This window comes from Vicugna pacos, chromosome 14 (genome assembly GCF_048564905.1).
Source record: "Vicugna pacos chromosome 14, VicPac4, whole genome shotgun sequence".
NCBI classification, from domain to species: Eukaryota; Metazoa; Chordata; class Mammalia; order Artiodactyla; family Camelidae; genus Vicugna; species Vicugna pacos.
Genome location: NC_133000.1, coordinates 72,707,488 through 72,725,047, shown reverse-complemented (window position 1 = coordinate 72,725,047; position 17,560 = coordinate 72,707,488). Strand labels below are relative to the sequence as shown.

At 56.7% G+C, this 17,560-nt stretch overlaps 1 protein-coding gene and 1 long non-coding RNA gene across 3 annotated transcripts in view; both read right to left on the bottom strand.

Annotated features, from left to right (window-relative positions):
* LOC140701196 (uncharacterized) overlaps nucleotides 1–17,560 on the bottom strand; it is a 237,504-nt gene that overhangs the window by 33,271 nt on the left and 186,673 nt on the right. The window lies entirely within an intron of this gene.
* Nucleotides 1,066–2,220, bottom strand: SOX1 (SRY-box transcription factor 1). Of its 2 annotated transcripts, XM_072937387.1 has the most exons (2): nucleotides 1,422–2,148; nucleotides 1,066–1,337 (listed from the first exon to the last, which is right to left on the bottom strand). In XM_072937387.1, the coding sequence occupies exons 1-2, from the start codon at nucleotides 2,065–2,067 to the stop codon at nucleotides 1,066–1,068; spliced, it is 918 nt and encodes a 305-aa protein (XP_072793488.1). In that variant the 5' UTR covers nucleotides 2,068–2,148. The 2 variants fall into 2 exon arrangements, with proteins under 2 accessions (XP_072793488.1, XP_072793487.1); XM_072937386.1 differs by having other exon boundaries at nucleotides 1,066–2,220.

Here is a 17,560-nt window from a genome sequence, read left to right as displayed (position 1 = left end):
CAAACTGCTGGCAGGTCCCAGGCCAGCTGGAAGAGGCAGAGCCGCCAACAAGGAATCGCAAAGCCTGCTGACGTCGGCCCGCAGTTAAAAACTACACACCCAAGGGCCAGTCTGCAATACTATGGTTTTTAGGGGGTAATTATTTCTCCTTCCATATTAACACTGTAAACTCTACAGAATAACCTATCGATTTTAACTTCCTTTCCTGCCACTGAATGTGAAAATCCGACCCTCTCCCTTGGGGTTCCGTCAGTTTTAGTTCATGCTGATAGATTTTCTTTCTCCTTCGTCAGATGTACTAATTATGTTAAGATTTACAAATTGTATTCTGAGCTGATAGAACAAGAACGTACATTTAGCACGTTTCAGATTTATGGGGAAAAACCGGACTTTTCTCTTAAATTTATTGACTCGAAGCTCAATGCACTTTTAGGGTCGGGGTTCTTTTTTCGTTTTCAGAAGGACTTTTAAGGGAACTATGTACATAATCTGAATCCCCCTCCCCACACCTTAACGCCTAAAATTAAAATCTCACATTGCATTTACATGAAACAATACAAAACAAAAAAAATGGAAATGCTCAGATACAGAAAGTTTTACAAAACCCAGAATAATGCTGCCGCCTGAAAGGGGTGGGGGAATCGCTTTGCATAAATTAACAAACCAACCCCAAAAAGCGGTAACAACTACAAAACAACTGGTGTTTGGCTCTGCCTTACTACATCGATAACAAATGAGAACAGCTCCCGGGCATCCCCGGCGCCCGCCGCCGCGAGGAAGCGATGGAGGATGAGGGCGGGCGCGCGGCCGGGATAGAAAAGTTGGAGTCGCCCCTCGTTTGGTCTGGTCTCCGTCCCCTCGAGCAAAGAAAACGTTTCTGCCTCCGCCGTGGATGATAAATACTGTACAAAAGGTCTCAAGAAAACACCGAAGTTCAGTCTACAACGCACAAGTGTCCCGCGAGCGGTCCCCAGGGGCTCCCGGGGAGGGGGCCGTGTGGCACCTGCGGTAGTGCGCCAGTGTTTTCCTTTGGACGAGAACGTGGCCGCCGCGCCTGCCGCGGCCCTAGATGTGCGTCAGGGGCACCGTGCCGTTGACGCCCGCGCCCGCGCCCTGGTAGTGCTGCGGCAGCGAGTGCAGCCGACTCTGCGCCGCGGCCGCCGCCGCCGCCGCCGGGTCGCCGCCCTCGCCGGCCGGCAAGTACATGCTGATCATCTCGCGCAGGTCCCCAGGGCACGGCGCCCGTGAGTGTGCGGGGGCCGGCGGGCTGCCGCTCGGCTCCGACTTGACGAGGGAGCCGAGCGCGCCCAGGGCGCCCGACGAGGCGGCCGCCGCCGCTGCCGCCGCAGCCACGGCCGAGTTCTGGTGCGCGCCGCCCGCGGCGGCGGCGGCAGCGGCCGCGGCGCCGTAGGGGAGGCCGCCGTAGCCCGAGGGCGAGGCGCTCATGTAGCCCTGCGAGTTGGAGATGGGGCTGTACTGCAGCGCGCCCATGTCGTAACGGTGCATGGGCTGCGGGTTGTGCGGGTGCGCGTGCGGGTGGTGCGGGTGCGGGTGCGCCGGGTGCGCGTGCGGGTGCGCGCTGCCCGCGCCCGGGTGCTGCCCGTAGGCCAGCTGCGCCTCCTGCATCATGGCCGCGGCCGCCGCCGCCACCGAGCCGGGGTAGGCGCCGTTGGCCCAGCCGTTGACGTGCGCGTAGCCGCCGCCCGCCGCGCCGCCCGGGCTCTCCAGGCGCTGGCCCACGGCCGCCGCGCCCACACCCACGCCCATGGCCACGGCCGCGCCGCCGCCGCCCGCGCCGGCCGCCAGCAGCCCGCCGGCCAGCGAGTACTTGTCCTTCTTGAGCAGCGTCTTGGTCTTGCGGCGCGGCCGGTACTTGTAATCCGGGTGCTCCTTCATGTGCAGCGCGCGCAGCCGCTTGGCCTCGTCGATGAACGGCCGCTTCTCCGCCTCGGACATGACCTTCCACTCGGCGCCCAGGCGCTTGCTGATCTCCGAGTTGTGCATCTTCGGGTTCTCCTGGGCCATCTTGCGCCGCTGTCCGCGGGACCACACCATGAAGGCGTTCATGGGCCGCTTGACCCGGTCCTGGTTGGCCTTGGTGCCCCCGCCGCCGCCCCCGCCGCCGCCGCCCCCGCCCGCCCCAGCTGGGCCTGACAGGTTCGTGGGGACCTGGGCGCCGCCAGGCGAGTGCAGGTCGGTCTCCATCATCATGCTGTACATCGGGGCGGCTCGAGGGTTCACCGGCACCTCGCGGAGAGGGCCTGGAGCATAGACAGCCGGGGGGCGGGGAGGATGGAGAAGGGCTCAAACGGAGCGAGACGTGGGTGGGTGGGGAGCAGAGGTCCTAGCAGAAAGAAGAATGGGGGGAGGTAGAGGCGACAACAACAAAAAAGAGGCAAACACACACGCACTCAGCGCCGGTCCGGCTCACAGGTGGAAAGTTTCTGTCAAGTACAAACCACTTGCCAAAAAGGCCCAGGGCCGGGGTCGCCGCCGCCGTCGCCGCAGCCGGGTCTCCCTCGGCAGAGCGGTGCAAACAGGCGCAGTAGTGGCCAAGTTGCAGCTCCACTTTTCGGGATGCGAGCGGAGCGCGGGGCCCGGCCCGGGGCTCGCCGCCGCCTCCTCGCCGGCCGCCGCGCTGCCTCCTTCTTCCCGCACTTGGTCCTCGGCGGCCTCCAACTCCGAGGCTGCAACTTCTAGCAGGGCGGCGCGCAGCGTGCGCTGGGCATGTGCCGGTCCCAGGTGCCCAGGCGGGGGAGGGGACAGCGAGGCGCGGAGGGGGGCGGGGGGGCGATCACGGTGCCGCTGGGGAGGGGCGCCGGGGGCAGCTGAGGGAGCGCAGGCGCGCGGAGAGGGCCAGAGAGCAGGGCGGCCGAGCCCGGGACGGGCTGCCCGCTGCCTGCCCGGGGCCGTGCGCTCGGAGCGGAGGCGCACGCGGGGTCGGCGGCGCGCGGGGCCCAGCAGCCATACGCCGGGCCCGGGCTGCCATTAAATGAGCGCGCCGCGGCCAATGGGAGCTGGCGGCGGCGGTGATTTGCATGGCGCGCTGGCGAGTGACGTGCGGAGGGAGTAGATCCACTGGGCGCGGGCGGCGGAGCGGCGAAGAGGGGAGGAAGGGGGGGGAGCAGGGGCAGGAAGGGGGAAAGGAGGCCCGGGAGGGGGGTCACCGCCACGAGGCTTCCTGAGCGCGCGCGGCGGCGGCGAACCCCGAGCTCACCCTCCCTGCCTCTCCCCGCCCGCGCGCTCCGAACGATTAATGATTGGGTTTAAAAGGGAAGGCGAAGAAAGAATCCAGCGAGGCGGGGGGTTGGGGGGGGTGTTGCAGCCCGGAGCCTTGTTTAGAGGAGCGAAAAGGCGAGGCAGCTCCTCCTCTGCTCCCCTGCCAGCCAACTCTGCGCCTGCAGGGAAGGGGAAAGTTGGAGGCCGAGGCGGGATGCTAGCCCTCGGCTAGGCCCGAGGGCTGGAAAGGCAGGGCCAGCCCCGGGGGCCAGGGGACCATCCGAGGTACACAACTGGAAAGTCGCCCCCTTTTCCCCACCCCCCGGCTCTTCTGCGGGGCTCGGACAGCTCAGTCCTTCCGCCCTCCGGAGGATGCACGCCTGGCTGCCGCTGTGCTTAAGTTCTCCAGTGCCCCCTCTCGTAGGCACGGCCTCCACAGTCCAGGCCCTGATAATCCTGTAACCCGGGAACGTTTGTGTCGAGCTGGGCCCCATAACTGGTTTTAGCATTAGCCCCAAACTTTTATTTTGGAGGGGGGGCTTTTAATGAGCCTGGGGGTTGTTATCACGTGCTCTTCTCAATGTGGTTTCTTCCTCCTAAAAAGGAATTTCTGGGAAGGTTGAAAACAAGACCTACCTGGATTCTAGTTACTCAACAACTGTTGAAAAAGTTTGTTCACATCGCCAAAGAATGATCTAGCCCACTCTTCTGGAGTGAATCTTCCACAAGCTGTTTGTCTAAGAACTGTGAAAACTTCGTGAACGGAGTGGGGCCCACTTGAACCAGAATCGGAAAGAAGTGGGGCCTCGGGACTAAGGGACCAGGTGCCATTTTCCTGCGTTACGCAAACGGGAGCCCGGTTTCCTGGAGTGATTAAGGCATCCACCTGCAGTCTAATGCTTACACCTCAAAGGGGTTTCCATACCAGGACGTGCAAGAGTTTTCCAAATCCATTCTCAAACACCACTGTGCTCACGCTACCGATTCCAACCGAATAATGTGAAAGTGTCCAAATAATGTCCAAAGCCTGCTTGCAGGACACATCCCTCCTGTGACCTCACGGAGCAGCAGGGGCGTCTCTGTGCCCAGGAGAGGGCGGTGCTTAGCAGACTGCCAGTGGGTACAGTGGTCCCTAACCAAAGAGGCAGGGCTGTCCATCTTGTAATAGAAATAAACTTGTAATGACGGTGATGATCGTTATAAGAGGAGTAATAAGGATGTTTGAACATGTTGGGTGGCGAACACATGACGCCTCTTCCTTTTTTCCCTCCTCTTTAAGTTAAAAAAAAAATCTGAGGTGGTGAATTTCCTGATCCTATTGCTTGTCCAAGGTACAGGAATACTGCTTTCTTTCCTCTCGATTATTATGATTACTACTACTACTACTATTACTACTACTATTATTACAGGGCTGCTACAGGACGCAGTGCAAGAGGAAATGGGTCTCTGCAAATTAAACTGCTTTGATTTCAGGCCATTTAGCATTTAAGAGTGAACTCATCAAATAATATATAACTATATTAGAAAGGAAATGTCATTTCATATTTATTTTTCACTAAATATCTAGGTTAAAAACTTGGTTTTCACCTACCTTCTTGTTTCACCAATTGAGTTTGTTAAATCTTTTGATTTGTTTCATACCCTCCCTCCAAATATCATTTACATTGTGAATGAACAAAAAAAGAACAAGAATATTGTTTAAGAATGCTATAGATCTGTTTTTCCTTTGATAATTTAGGAGGCGATGGGGGTGCAGTGAGATCCCGTGTGTTATGGAAAGTCAGCAAGACTGAAATAAAGGAAATGGTTTACAAATTATAAACTATATTATCCACTTAGCCATTGAAAGATTTCTTTCCTCTGCTTTTCAATTTAGATTTTAAACTAAATAGCCTGAGACCCCCTGAAAATGCTTTGTATGAATCAGGCTTGGCACATTATTTTCCATATCAATGGAGCAATTTATTTTCTAAACACCCTGCACTCCAGTGTGCGTTGCAGGAACGCTTTATGCTTTGGGGAACTTGGATAGCTGACTTTGAAATAGTCTGGTTTCCTTCTACCGTGGTCCTGGAAATTGTTTCTAAATACAACGCTACCCTTGTTTTCCAGAGCATCTAAATAGGAGGTCAGTGGTTTAGCCTTGTATGAGCTCGTGCTACTGCTCCGCGTTCAGGGCACTCTCTGTGAGCCCTTTTTAGTGGCGAGATGTTCCCTGGGCCTAAGCGGGTTCACGCACGATGGGTGCCCACGTGCATAAGTATTAAACTGGAGCTGCAGGTGTAACTTGTTGCCAAGCGATAGATGATTGGCAGCTGCCACCTGGGCCAGTTCGGCAGTGGCAGGGCACTACTTGCCGACCTCTCAGTGCCTCCATCTTGGCAGGAAGACTGAGCATCACATCAACTGCCGCGATGGCTTCTAGGAACCTCCATTTCTTACTCCTTGTGAACACCCCCCCCCCAGTAACTCTTCAAAAAGAGAGAGAACAGTCCAAAACAACTTGAAAAACACCTCCTCTCTCCCCGATCCTCTGTTTCTGCCTCCTGCTCCCCACCAGGTTGGCAGGGACCTTCTTCAAGCTGAGGCCTTTCTCAAAGCCCGGCACCGGAGAATCTGAAGACAGACTACACTGTTTCCGAGTGACCGCAGAGCCCAGACTCCCAGCACAGGATTAGTTCACTGTTGATTGACCACATTTGCTCTCTTGGTGATTCAGAAACTTCACTGTGCCTCTTTGTTCAAACGCCAAAGAGAAGATCACTTTGGAAATGTGGATAAGTAGAGATGCTTTCTGTTCTTTTATTTAACTTGTGGGCATGATCCTTAAAGAAAATTCAGATCTAAGTGCTCATTAGAGGAAACCATATACACACACCTATGTACATGTGTACACAGACTAGATGCATGTGTACAGACATGTGGACACACTACATATGCACACACACAGAATATATGCACATGTTTACACGTGTACACACAGAATGTTGTATATACATGCAAACACTACATATGCAAACATACATATGCAGAACACACCATATACACATGCATACATTTTACACACGGGTGCACACACACAATACATGCATCTCTGTGTAAACATGTATACCACAGAAAATATGCATACATATAACACAGGTGTATATACAAAGAATGTACGTGACGTATTTAGGCAGTTATACAAGGGCCACTGACTTTCAAAAAAATGGCGCCCTGGACTTCTAACAGCATTCGCTTACACTGCTTGTATGGAGCAACTAAAACTTCAGGTGTTTGTTTTTCCCCTCCTCTGTGGTTGTGCTCAGGAGAATTCTGGGAAGTAGACAGGGTTACTGTGGGCAGCACCCCAGCCCCCTAGCAGGCTGTACATGAAAGCTAGCTTTCAGGCACACAGAGATGACTTCCTGTACCAGAGCCAGGCTGTAGCGCCAAGGAGCAGAGAGGTGGACTAAGTTCCAGGAGAGAATCCAAGGTCACGGTAGGGTAGCGAAGACGACTGAAAACTCATCCTGTCTTTCGAGGCCTTGTCACAGACCGCCTTTTCTGGTGACACACTGCGGGGAATGTGCCCAGACCTCTGCCCGCTGCCCTTCCGTCGTTCAGCCCCAGCGCCTTCCCGAGGCCCCTCGAGGACTGAGGCCACATTTAGGCTTATCTGTAGACCTCACAGGGTGCAGCCCAAAGGGCCATATCCCGAGAGGGCTCTAGTTCCTAAGCAGGACTTTTGGGAAAGGTCTGATCTGAGAAGAGCGAAGAAAAGGAGGAAGGAAAGTGCGGGAGAGAAAAAGAAAGGAGGAAGATGGTTCAATTGGAAGAGGCCTCCGAGGTCACCGCGGCCAACAGGGGGTGCACATGGAGAAGAGGCGGAGGAGCGCGAGCGTGGGAGGGGACCGCGGCCCTAGACGGGGTGCGGGCTTGAGGGGACATCGCCGGGAGGCACGGGGGAGCCGGGACGGGTGCCCGCGCCCACCCGCGCCCCGCACGTCTGCCTGGACCCAGCCGCCGCGCGGGCCGCGATCGCCGTCTGCTGGCCGCCGCCGCCCTCGCCGCCCGGGCGGAGCTCCGGGGCCTCCGGCCGGCGCTCTCCAGCTCCCCAGTCGCACGCCAGCTTCTGGGGCTTCGTGCGCGCCTTCGGGAGCCTGCGCGCCAGGCGCGCGGGGGACCGGCCGAGGGGTGTGGGGGAGCTTGTCTTTCACGGTCCCCGGGCGCTCTCGTTCCCCCCTCTGCACCCTGGGCCAGCTACCTTGGCCCCGCTCACCCCAAAGTCAAGAAGACGAAGTAGCAGAAAAGTTTTTTTGTTGTCATTGATTCGTTTTTATTTTAAAGGGGGAAAAATAGTCGTGGAAAAGGGGTAAGCGAGGAAGGAGACGGGAAAGAGAACCGCCGCCCATATGGGGCTTCCAGCCACTTCGGGGGTGTTACTGAGCAGGCGGCCTTTGTGGCCGCCCTGAGCGTAAAGCTACCTTCTTCACCTTCAACTAGAAGCCTGGGTCTGGAGGGCTGTTCCAGGGGCGTCTGCAGGAAAAAGGAAATACAGCACATCCCCTCGAAAGCAAGGCTCCAGCGATCAGCTTGGAGATCCGTAAATTCACAGCGAGGATCTAACAACCCTGTGTGTGCGCGCGCGCGCCTGTTGTTTGTGCCTCTAGCGCTCTGGGTGAAAGCGTTTGGAGAATCTCTGGGAGCTTTCGAGTAGGGGCTCACCCTGTGAGCAGTACTCACACATATAATTCAAATTTCACAGCTGACCTGCTCTGAAAACCTCAATCAGCTTCTAATTGAAGGGAAAACAAAATATTGCTTCCCTACAGCAGAGCTAACGATTTAATCATTATATCAGACATTATAGCTTTTAATTAGGCTAATGCTGATACTGTATGGAAAGAGATAATTCAACACAGTTCTTGATGAATTCTGTAATTGGGTTAACGGCGGAGCAGTTGGGGGAGAGACGTCAATATTCAAGCCGCGTCTGTAGCCACCAGGTTTATGAATGAACAAGAGAAGACTAGGGGAGGAAAACACTGGGACCCGTGGGGCGCCTCGCGCCCTCCGCCCGGCGGAGCTGCGGGCGCTCTGGAGGGAGGGCGGCGGGCCGAGCGCAGCGGGGCGGCCGCCCGCGGGATGCCGGGCGCCCGGGCCTCGCCGCCAACTCCGGCTCTTCCGGCTGCCCGGCCTTTCTTCTGCGGGAAACTTTCCGAGAAGAATGTCATCCTGGCCTATCTGCCAGCCCCGACCGCCTGGGCGCTGGGGTGTCCTCGAGGGCGGAGGGCTGGGCCGAGCGCTGCTTTAGCGCGCAGTTCTACCGGTGGCCTTTGAAGGCAGGAGTCCGCCCCGGCTCCCTCCCCTCCCCGGCCGGGTGCCCGGCGGGAGGGCCCAGCGCCACCGCCGAGGGCAGCCGTCGCCAGTCCCTGGAGCTGGAGATGCGGGGAGCGCTCGGAGAGCCAGCAGCCCGCGGGCGCGGCAGGCTGCCCGCATTCTCGTGTCCACGCCGATTATTCAGGGCGGCGGGAAAGTGCTTCGAGTGGGGACCCCGGCGGGTGCCCAGTGGCCTGGCCGGGTTGGCCTTGCTTAAGCCGCTGCCTGGCCCTGGGGCAGCAGAGGAAGATGGGCGCACGCCGGGCCGCGTCCTACTCCTCCAGCGTCCCTGCAAGTCCTGAGAAGGAGCGGGAAGGAAAAGGCCAGTAGACCCTCCCGCAGGAAGCGAGTTGGGGAACTGGGAGGGGGGCATCACTGACTCTCTCCCCACCCCACCTGGCCAACCAAGGCACGGGCTCAGTGTGGTTTCGGGGTCACCTGGAGTCTCGCGTGGCCTCTGGGCGGCTAGGCCTCTCCTCCCCCGGGCGCAAGTAAGCCAAGAGCCGAGACAGGGCTGGCAGGGCCCCCTTTCTGCCTCCCAGATTTCTGGGACCCACAAAAGTTGTGCTCAAGGCGGCAAATCCGCGGAGCTGAGGCTGCGTGAGGTGCCGGAAGAGACGGTTCCGAGCCTTGCATTTTGAGGAGAAGGTGCCGGAACCTGTATTTGGACAGGCTCTTAGAACGCGCCTGAGCCAAGCCTCCTGCGGTTTTAACCCAAATGGTTTTGTCGTGTGATTTTTATGTACTTTTAATTTTCCTGCAAACCCTCCCCTTCAATTTTTCTTACGTCTTGGCTTAACTACACCAGCGCAATGTTCTCCTTCCAGATAAACATACTGTATTGTGATTCATCCTTGTCTCATTTTGTCAGTAATTACCACAAAATTAAATGGGTCACTGCTAAAGTTTCATTTACACAACCCTCAGTAATTAGCAGTTTGAATACACCTTTTTACGCTCTACAAAAGTTGTAATTTTCGAACGTGTGTCGTTTTTTATTGGTAAAATGCTTGTGTTCTGAGTGATAGTAATAATTCAGAGCGCCTCAGCTGAGCCGTAGGGGTGCTTGGTTTCTTCCTAAACTCCTGGGAAGACTCAGCAAAGATCAAATGCTGGATGGGGGAGCTTCCTTACTGCTCAAATTAAAATTGGCAGAACTAAAGGCCTGAGAATACAGGACATCCCATTAAGTTACGTTGTAAAGCCAAAATCCTTGGGAGAAACTGACCCACCTTGTGCAGTTAAACAGGCAAGGCAGCAGGCCCCCTCCCAGTGTGGGGAACAGGTAGGGTTTGACCCAGGAGGCTGCCTTAAGGTTCAATCTGAAGATACCAAATACAAATACAGTGTTTCAGGGCCATGTGGCACCCCAGTGGAGTCAGTGCTGGCCACTGACCAGGAGGTCTAGGCAGGGAAGAGCTAGTTATGAGTAAACCTGGCCCCTTCTATTCTCTCTCATTAGTCCCCAGGTAGAAAAGGCGTCACTCACAAAAGGAGACAAGTCATAAGGAATTCCTATATGAAAAGAAATAAAGTGAAATCAGAGATGCTTTTTCTTACAGGCCATCCCTGTTATTGCAAATTAGATTAGCCGCACAGGCTTCACTATAAACATGACACAGGTTCATGTGAGTGACAGGGCCATCCACTCCAATCTCTCCTTTCAGCGAAGCTTCTCACATAAATTACATCTTGTCCTTTAATACACTTTTCAATGAGATTAAAACATCACTTTGACACAATTTCAAGCCCTTTCAGTTGCTTACTTCAGAAAACAGCAAACAGAGAAGTGGGTCTCTGGAAATCTTCTGGCGGGGGTGGGGTGGGGGGGTGGGGGGGGCTCGAAAGGCAGCACCGGGACCCCTGCTTTGAGCTAAGAGAGGTCCCCTGGCTACAGTTTTGTGCCATTTTCTTGCCTCACAGAGACAGACCCAGCCACCCCACAAGGAGAAATGAGCCCCCACCGCCCCCCGCTGGGTGGAGGCCTGGTGACTACCTGGGTGCGTGGGTTTTTTTGGAGAACACACTTGTATTCTTTCTTTGATATTTAGGGAGGCAGAGGGGTAGGGAGGGACCTGCAGGCCACCACAGGGGACTGCAGGGACCCCCTCCACTCGAGACACTGCCCGTCTTGGGGGTCAGGCACTGTGGAAGTAAGGCGCAGGGCGCAGGACGTCTGGCAGATGGGAGAGAGAGACACAGAGTGAGGAAGAGCGAGCGCCTCACTTCAGGGCCAAGTCTTTGAACCCTCAGAGTGAGGAAGAAGTAAGTGAAGGGGGTCGGTTTCTACAAAACAGGCTAATGGGAGATGCCCATCTCTCCACCTGGCTGCTGGGCACCACTTCTCTCCCTTTATGGACCTAATTGGCATCCGTGGCTCTGGCAGCAAGTGGCCCCCAAAGGACAGAGCACCCTCACAGGCAGCAGGGGAGGGGCATTCGTGTTTCAGGGCAGGGACGCTACGCGTTTTCTTTAGTCGCAGCTACCTAAACCTGTGCGGAGCCCTCACAACCACAGGCGCCTCGGCTCCTGGAGGAGATGCTGGTCACCACGCGCCTTGCCTGGTGGTTGCACCCTCCACCGCAGCACAGGGAGGCTGCCATGGGGGCCTTTCCGCAGGGCACCTGCGGCCTCCTACTTGTCAGCAGGGAGACAGACAGGTCCAGCAATCTAGTGATCGCAGCTCCCCCAGGCTCCTTGGGAAGATGCCCTCTCCTTTCCACCCCAGTCCCCACCACGGTCTCCAGCTGCCACCTCCCACGCCAGGTTCAGCGGCCTTTTGCTCCATCCTTTCCAGTGAGTAGAGGACCTGAACACAAGGCCACCTGGAGGTTTCCTGTTGTCCTCAGGAAGCAAGCAGGGCTTTCTCTGTGCCTGCTAGTGCTCTAGTGCTCGGGACGAGCTACCCGGCCTGTATTGCCCTGTCCAGGAGAGACACTGCTGTGGGGAGGGAACCTGGGAGAGCCAAAGGGAGGCGGGGTGGGGTGCATTTCCCTTCCTCGTGGAACTTGGCCGTAACCTCTGGTTTGCAGCCACAGTTGAGCAGAATGGAAGACACTGGCAGGTGCGGGCGGTTTCCCCCTTGCCGGGGGAGTCACCGACTCTCAGGCCCGAGCTGAGGACGGAAACCCTCCATCCTCAAGCCCAGCGGAGGGCAAGGCCCCCAACCTAGCCGCCTTGGCAGCCCCGAGGAGGCCAGCGCTTCTGAGGGGCCTCCGCGCCATCTGGGGTATCATCAGTGCAGGCCCCCGCGTCCCCGCCTTCACAAAGGAGCTTCCAGAATGTCGGCCCCACCGCGCTCCGGGAAATCAATGCGGTAAAGCGGGCTTTTAATGGGTTAATTGACTGGCGACCGCTATCGTGTTCAAACACCCGTTTCTTGCAAGGAGAGGCAGCCAGCCCCGTCCAGTTCTCGGTCGATGGCTGCCAGGCCGGCCCCGCCCGGGCCGGTGGTTGCCAGCACCAGCCACCGCGGAAAATCCATTTCACCTTAGAGACTTCGCGACCTTTCCTCTCCACGGGCGGCTCAACCCGGGGAAATGGGGGGGGGCCCGCGTGCAGGGGCGGAGAGACTCCCGGCTGCGCGCACGGAGGACCGAGGCGCGCGTCGCGTGATACCGGGATGCCGAGCGGGTGCGATTTCGCAGGAGGAGGGAGGACGCGCCCAGGGGGCTGGACGCCCGCGCGGGGGTCATTCCTACCTAGAGCGGCCCACGCAGCAGGCGAGCCTTTGGGGAACCCCGGACCCCACCTTGGGGCGCCCTGCCCTAGACAGCAGGACGGAGGTGTCGGCCGCGCCCGCGGGGCTCCCGAACAGGCGTCCAGTTCAGGGGCGTTCGCTGTGCGTCAGTGGATCCCTGCTCATTGAAGTGTGTGTGTGTGAGTGTGAGTGTGTGTGTGTGTGTGTGTGAGAGAGAGAGAGAGAGAGAGAGAGAGAGAGAGAGAGAGAGAGAGAGAGAGAGAGAGAGAGAGAGAGAGAGAGAGTGTGTGTGTGAGTATTAACGCAGTCAAGACGGTCAAAGTTAAACTGATTCTTTGCCCAAAACGCCTCTCACTAAATGGCACACGCCACACGCTCAACATCTTAATTTTTAAAACGCAATTTCGACCCCGCGGCTTTAGTTCTCCGCGCAACCGGCGGCGCACGGCCGGGAGCAGGAGCTGCGGCCGCCAAGGGCAAGGGCGCGGAGCCGGGAGCCTGGGCCTCGCGCCGGCCAGAGGGAAAGAGGAGCCGGGGGACGCGAACCTCCCCGCACCCCAAATCGACGGGCTCGACCTCTCTCCCTCCTCCTTGCCCAGGGCGACCCAGAGTGGAATCGAGTCTCGGTCTTTGGGGGTTGCGGCCAATCCAAAAGCCGATGGGGAGGGAGGGGTGAGCGCACAGAGAAGAAAATGACAAATGTCGCCGGCGCGCGAGTCCGAGTCCGCCCGCGGCGGTCAGCACAGCGACCCACCTGTTCTCCACGGAGGACAAAAGCTGCGGGGACGCCCTACACCCCTGACGCAAAGTCGCCGCAGGGACCCCGCGCCCCCTCCCGGAGCCTCTCCCGCCCCCTTCCCCAGCCCCAGACGGGCGGAAGCCCCCGCGCAAGTTGGAGACACACTTACAGTTAGTTCCTTCTCCGGCTCCAGCGGGTCCCCCAGCGGGTCCGGCGCGGCCGCACCCCAGCGCTCTGCCCGGGGTTCCTCCCCGGCCCCTGGCGAGGCGGGGCCGGCGGCCCGCCCTCTCCGCTCGCCGCCGGGCGCCGCCGCCCCGGACCCCAGCGCGGCCGGCTCCGGCGGTGCAGCTCGGCAGACGCGGCCCCGGCGCCACGCGCACGCACACTCACGCGCACCCCGCTCGCACACTCGCTGCACACGCACCCGCCGCTCTCGCCTCGCGCGCCCTCCCAGACACGCACGCCGCAGGCGAGAGAGACAAGAAAATGAAATTTATTATCGATAGAAAAGACTTTAAAGACAATTTCAAGTTATTGTTTCTCTCTGGAAAAAAGGGGATCCCTCCACATAATGAAACGCCTTTTGTGTGGCGCCGAACAATACCAAACAAGTATTCTAATAAATAGCCACTTTTTTGTTCCTCCTCGACAGTGAATAGAATCGAGCAGTTGGTTCGGGAGCAGCTGCGACGCCGTTTTGAGCGGGGAGGTGGAGCCGCGTCTCCGCGCTCCCCGCCGCGCCCCAGCCCTCGCCCCCCCTTCGCTCCAGGATCCTCCGTCGCCCCCACCCCCTTCCGGGCCTGGCCTGGCAGATTTGGGCCCAATAAGGCTGCAGAGGCCTGAAAATCCTTCCTTCCCTCCTGCCCGCGCCCCCACTCCCCATAAAAATAGTTGTCCCTCCTGTCATCGCACAGGCTACCGATTTTCGCCCGCACTGCTCTCCGGTGGCTTCCCAACCTCGGGGTGGGAGGCTGTCAGTCCCCCGCCCCGCAGTCCAGAGCCACTTCAACTGTTTCCTAGGGTTGTGGGCGCCGCCCGCTCTCTCTCCCCGCCACGTCCTCGATCTGGGCTCCCTCCTCTCCGACCGAGCTTCAGCTTTGTTCTCCCACCCAGGGGACACCTTGGCCTTGCTCTTATTTTTTGTTTTGCTCGGCCACAGGCTTCTAACACCCCCACGGCCCTTCTGCCGAACTCAGCAGCTGCCGAAGAAAGGCTGTGTCTACAGTTTAGTCTTGTGGATACAAAACTCTCCAGGTAAAAAGCCGCCAGGGCCCGGTGCGCATGGCGGCAGGTGGGGAGCCCGGCCGGGCTGCGGGGCCGCCCCAGGGCGCCGGCCCTCCTGCGCTGGGACTCCCTCTGTAGGCAAAGGCCCTGGCCTCCCTTCTGAGGACCAAGCCGCCCAGGTGGGCAGAGCTGAGGAGGAAACCTTCTGAGAAGGGGCCTGGGCTGGGGCCGTCTCTCTCTTGAATTGTGCTTGTGACTTAAAACCAGCACCCTCTGTTCCTCTCTGGAAATGTATCAAACGCAAACTCACTGCCTTTCTGAAAAGGATCACCCCACATTTTGCCCAGAGGACTTGTAACACCCTTCCCCCAGAAGGAATGATATTTACCAACATTAAAAAAATGACGAACAAGGACAGCACATTGGAGCATCTTCTAAGTGCCTGTCAGCCCCTCGGCGTCCCCGGGTGTGAGGCGTGTGTTCCTATCTCTACGTCTGGGACAAATGGATGATAATTTTTTTTCATTGCTTGCAGCTGCAGTTTTCAGGAGGTCCTTGTCTGTCTGTCTCTAATTGTGGAGACAAAACCCCACATGACTTTACTCAATGGACCTCAATCTAGAGAAACACTATGTCATTTGCAAAATATTTCTTAATCGGACTAAGCTATTCAGAGGTGCGGGGAGAAGATGCAGTGTTTTGGAAATGGCCAAAGAGCTCAGATGTTAACCAGGGCACTCAGTCCCTTTCCCCAGAAGGCATGTTGGTGTAACTGTCAAACGCAAAATGAAACATTGCTTTATTTGAGGATTATCATTATTTTTTGCAATCTACTTTTGAGAAACTGTATTGCCTTGGACTTAAAGGTAATTTAGTTCTGTCATCCGAGATGCCGGTAACAAGAGGTAGAGAGAATTGGGTCCTTGGCATTTTTTAAAAAACCGGGTTTGTGCAGGAATCTCGTGGTGGGAAAGGAGGGAGCAGGTTGGAATTGGCCCTATTCCAGCAGACGCCCTGAAAGCTTTTGCCTTTTGTAGGGAAAATGGAAACATTTTGGAATCCAGATTTAAAACTTTGACTTATATTTTACATGTTAAATCACTGAAAGATTGGGTACAACACTGCAGAAAGCTTCAAAACCTGCAAATATTTGAATGGCTTTGTAAGCTAGCAGCTGCCAGTCATCTGGCTTTGACAGGCTGCCGCAATTTTGTCACTTAATAGTGGGTGTTAGGCTAAGTGCAAAACACTCTGGCAAACAGATGTCAAATCCGTATCTCACATCGATGGGGGCTGTGAAGTGGAGTTTTAACCCACACTGAGGCCTGGCGTGTGGGAGCCCACGTGGACACCGGTGCACAGTGCCAGGAGTGTGAGCGCTTGGTGGCTGGGCTCTGGGCGCGCAAAGCTTGATCTTGGAATTCCGTAAAATCCGAGACAAGTCTCTCTCGCCCAGGCAGGGGAGGAGAGGGTCCAACGCGGTGGCCCGCCTGGGGCACGACTGACAGAACCCCCCCAGGTGGTGACGCCAGCGAGCTGAGGGGACAGTGAGTGCGCCTCGCTCCCCCTGCCTCCCGCTTGGCTTTGGGCACCGCCCAGGCCTCCACCCGGAGAGCTTGCCTCGGCAGCAAGCCCTTCCCTGGCCTCACTAGTGAGACAGGGTAGCGGCTCATGTGAAGACCCGCTGTGGCAGCGGAAACGGCTGGCACCGCCAAGGTCAGCCCGTTTTTCCGCGGCCACGGCAGACTGAAGGGAGGCCCCGCCAGAGCAGAGGGCGGCGGGTACAGCCTCTTTACTCCCCCACCCCCCCCAAGTCTGGGCGTCTGGTTCTGAATTGGCCATTCCTCTTAGTTGATGCCTAGGGATGGGCCCAGAAAACACTCGGGGTCCTCCCACAGCCTGGAGGGAGGGCGGAGAGAGGGCAAAAGAGCATCTTCTTTGTTCAGGTGTCCCAGAGGCTGGCCTGGGACCCCCCTCTCTCCCAAGTAGTGTCCCCTTCCCAGAGGCCTGGGCTGCCTCTTTAGTCCTAAGGGACCTGAGCTCCTAAGGAAACGCGCCCCCCTTTCTCTCCCTGGTACTGATGGTTCCAGCGCTAGAAATGCTTGGGCGCCGCTGCTGGGCGCCGTCTCCCGCATCTTCTGCTCTCAAGTCAGTGTAACTGAAGGATACTTCAGCAGAAGGAGCGTTTACCTCTGCTCACTCAGAGTCTTAGTCATCCCTGAAATATCTTCCCGAAGTCTCACCTCTTGGTGATGGCTAACTTGTACACAGAACCACAAATGCTGACAAGGGCACGCTCGCTCATCACCTAATAATACAATGTATCACTGCGTCACAACAGATTAGTACTTGTTAGATTTTTATAGGATGGGTTGTGGTTAACTTACTGCCTCACCCACACTTCTCCCTTCTTTTGTGTTGCCATCCTGCCAACCCTTCATTTTTAGAACTTATTCTTGAACCTGGAAGGTCAAAATAGAACATTTTGATGAGACTACAAAACGTGATGAAAGGCAAATGTCAGTATGAAGATGAAGAAAAATCTCAGGGCTTCCCTTGAAGAAAGCAAGCGACTTCGCTGCCTCCCAGATTCCCTCAAGATAGTCATTTCAAAAAAATGTGTCCTCATACAGTGACAGACTGCAACGAGGCTTAGTGTGGCAATCACTTTGAAACGTACGGTAACATGGAACCACTGTGCTGTGTTCCTGTGTGGACAGGGACTGACCCAGCGCTGTGGGTCCGTTACACTTCAAACACAGACCAGCAAACAAACTCATCAAAAAGAGATCAGATTCGTGGTCACCAGAGCAGGGGAGGGGGACTGGACGAAGGCAGTCAAAAGGCATAAACCTCCAGCTGTAAGACACAAAGTACCGGGGAGGTAACGTACAACATGACAAGAACAGTGAACGCTGTTGTACGTTACACAGAAAGTAGTGAAGAGAGTGAGTCCTAAGAGTTCTCATTACAAGGGGTTCTTTTCTGTTCCTTTAATGTTTTATGTATATGAGATGATGGGTGCTCACTAAACTTGCTGCGGTAGTCATTTCATGATGGATGTCAGTCAGACTATTACTCTGCACACCTTAACCGTGTACTGCGCTGTGTGTCAGTTACATCTCGATAAATCTGGACAACAAGGCTAGACTGTCTAGGCTGCTCTCCACCTCATAACAAATGGAGATCAAAACACTGACTTCATCTGTTTTCTGTGAGCTCCACCTGAGCCGCGCTCTTACCCGCATGAACGTGCACGTGACTCGTAAGTGCCTGGCGTAAGGCCTTGACCTGTTTCTCACATTCTCATTGATGGG

What these genes read in the sequence shown, in the direction of transcription:
- SOX1 (XM_072937386.1), bottom strand. Translation starts at nt 2,220, where the DNA reads ATGTACAGCATGATGATGGAGACCGACCTGCACTCGCCTGGCGGCGCC.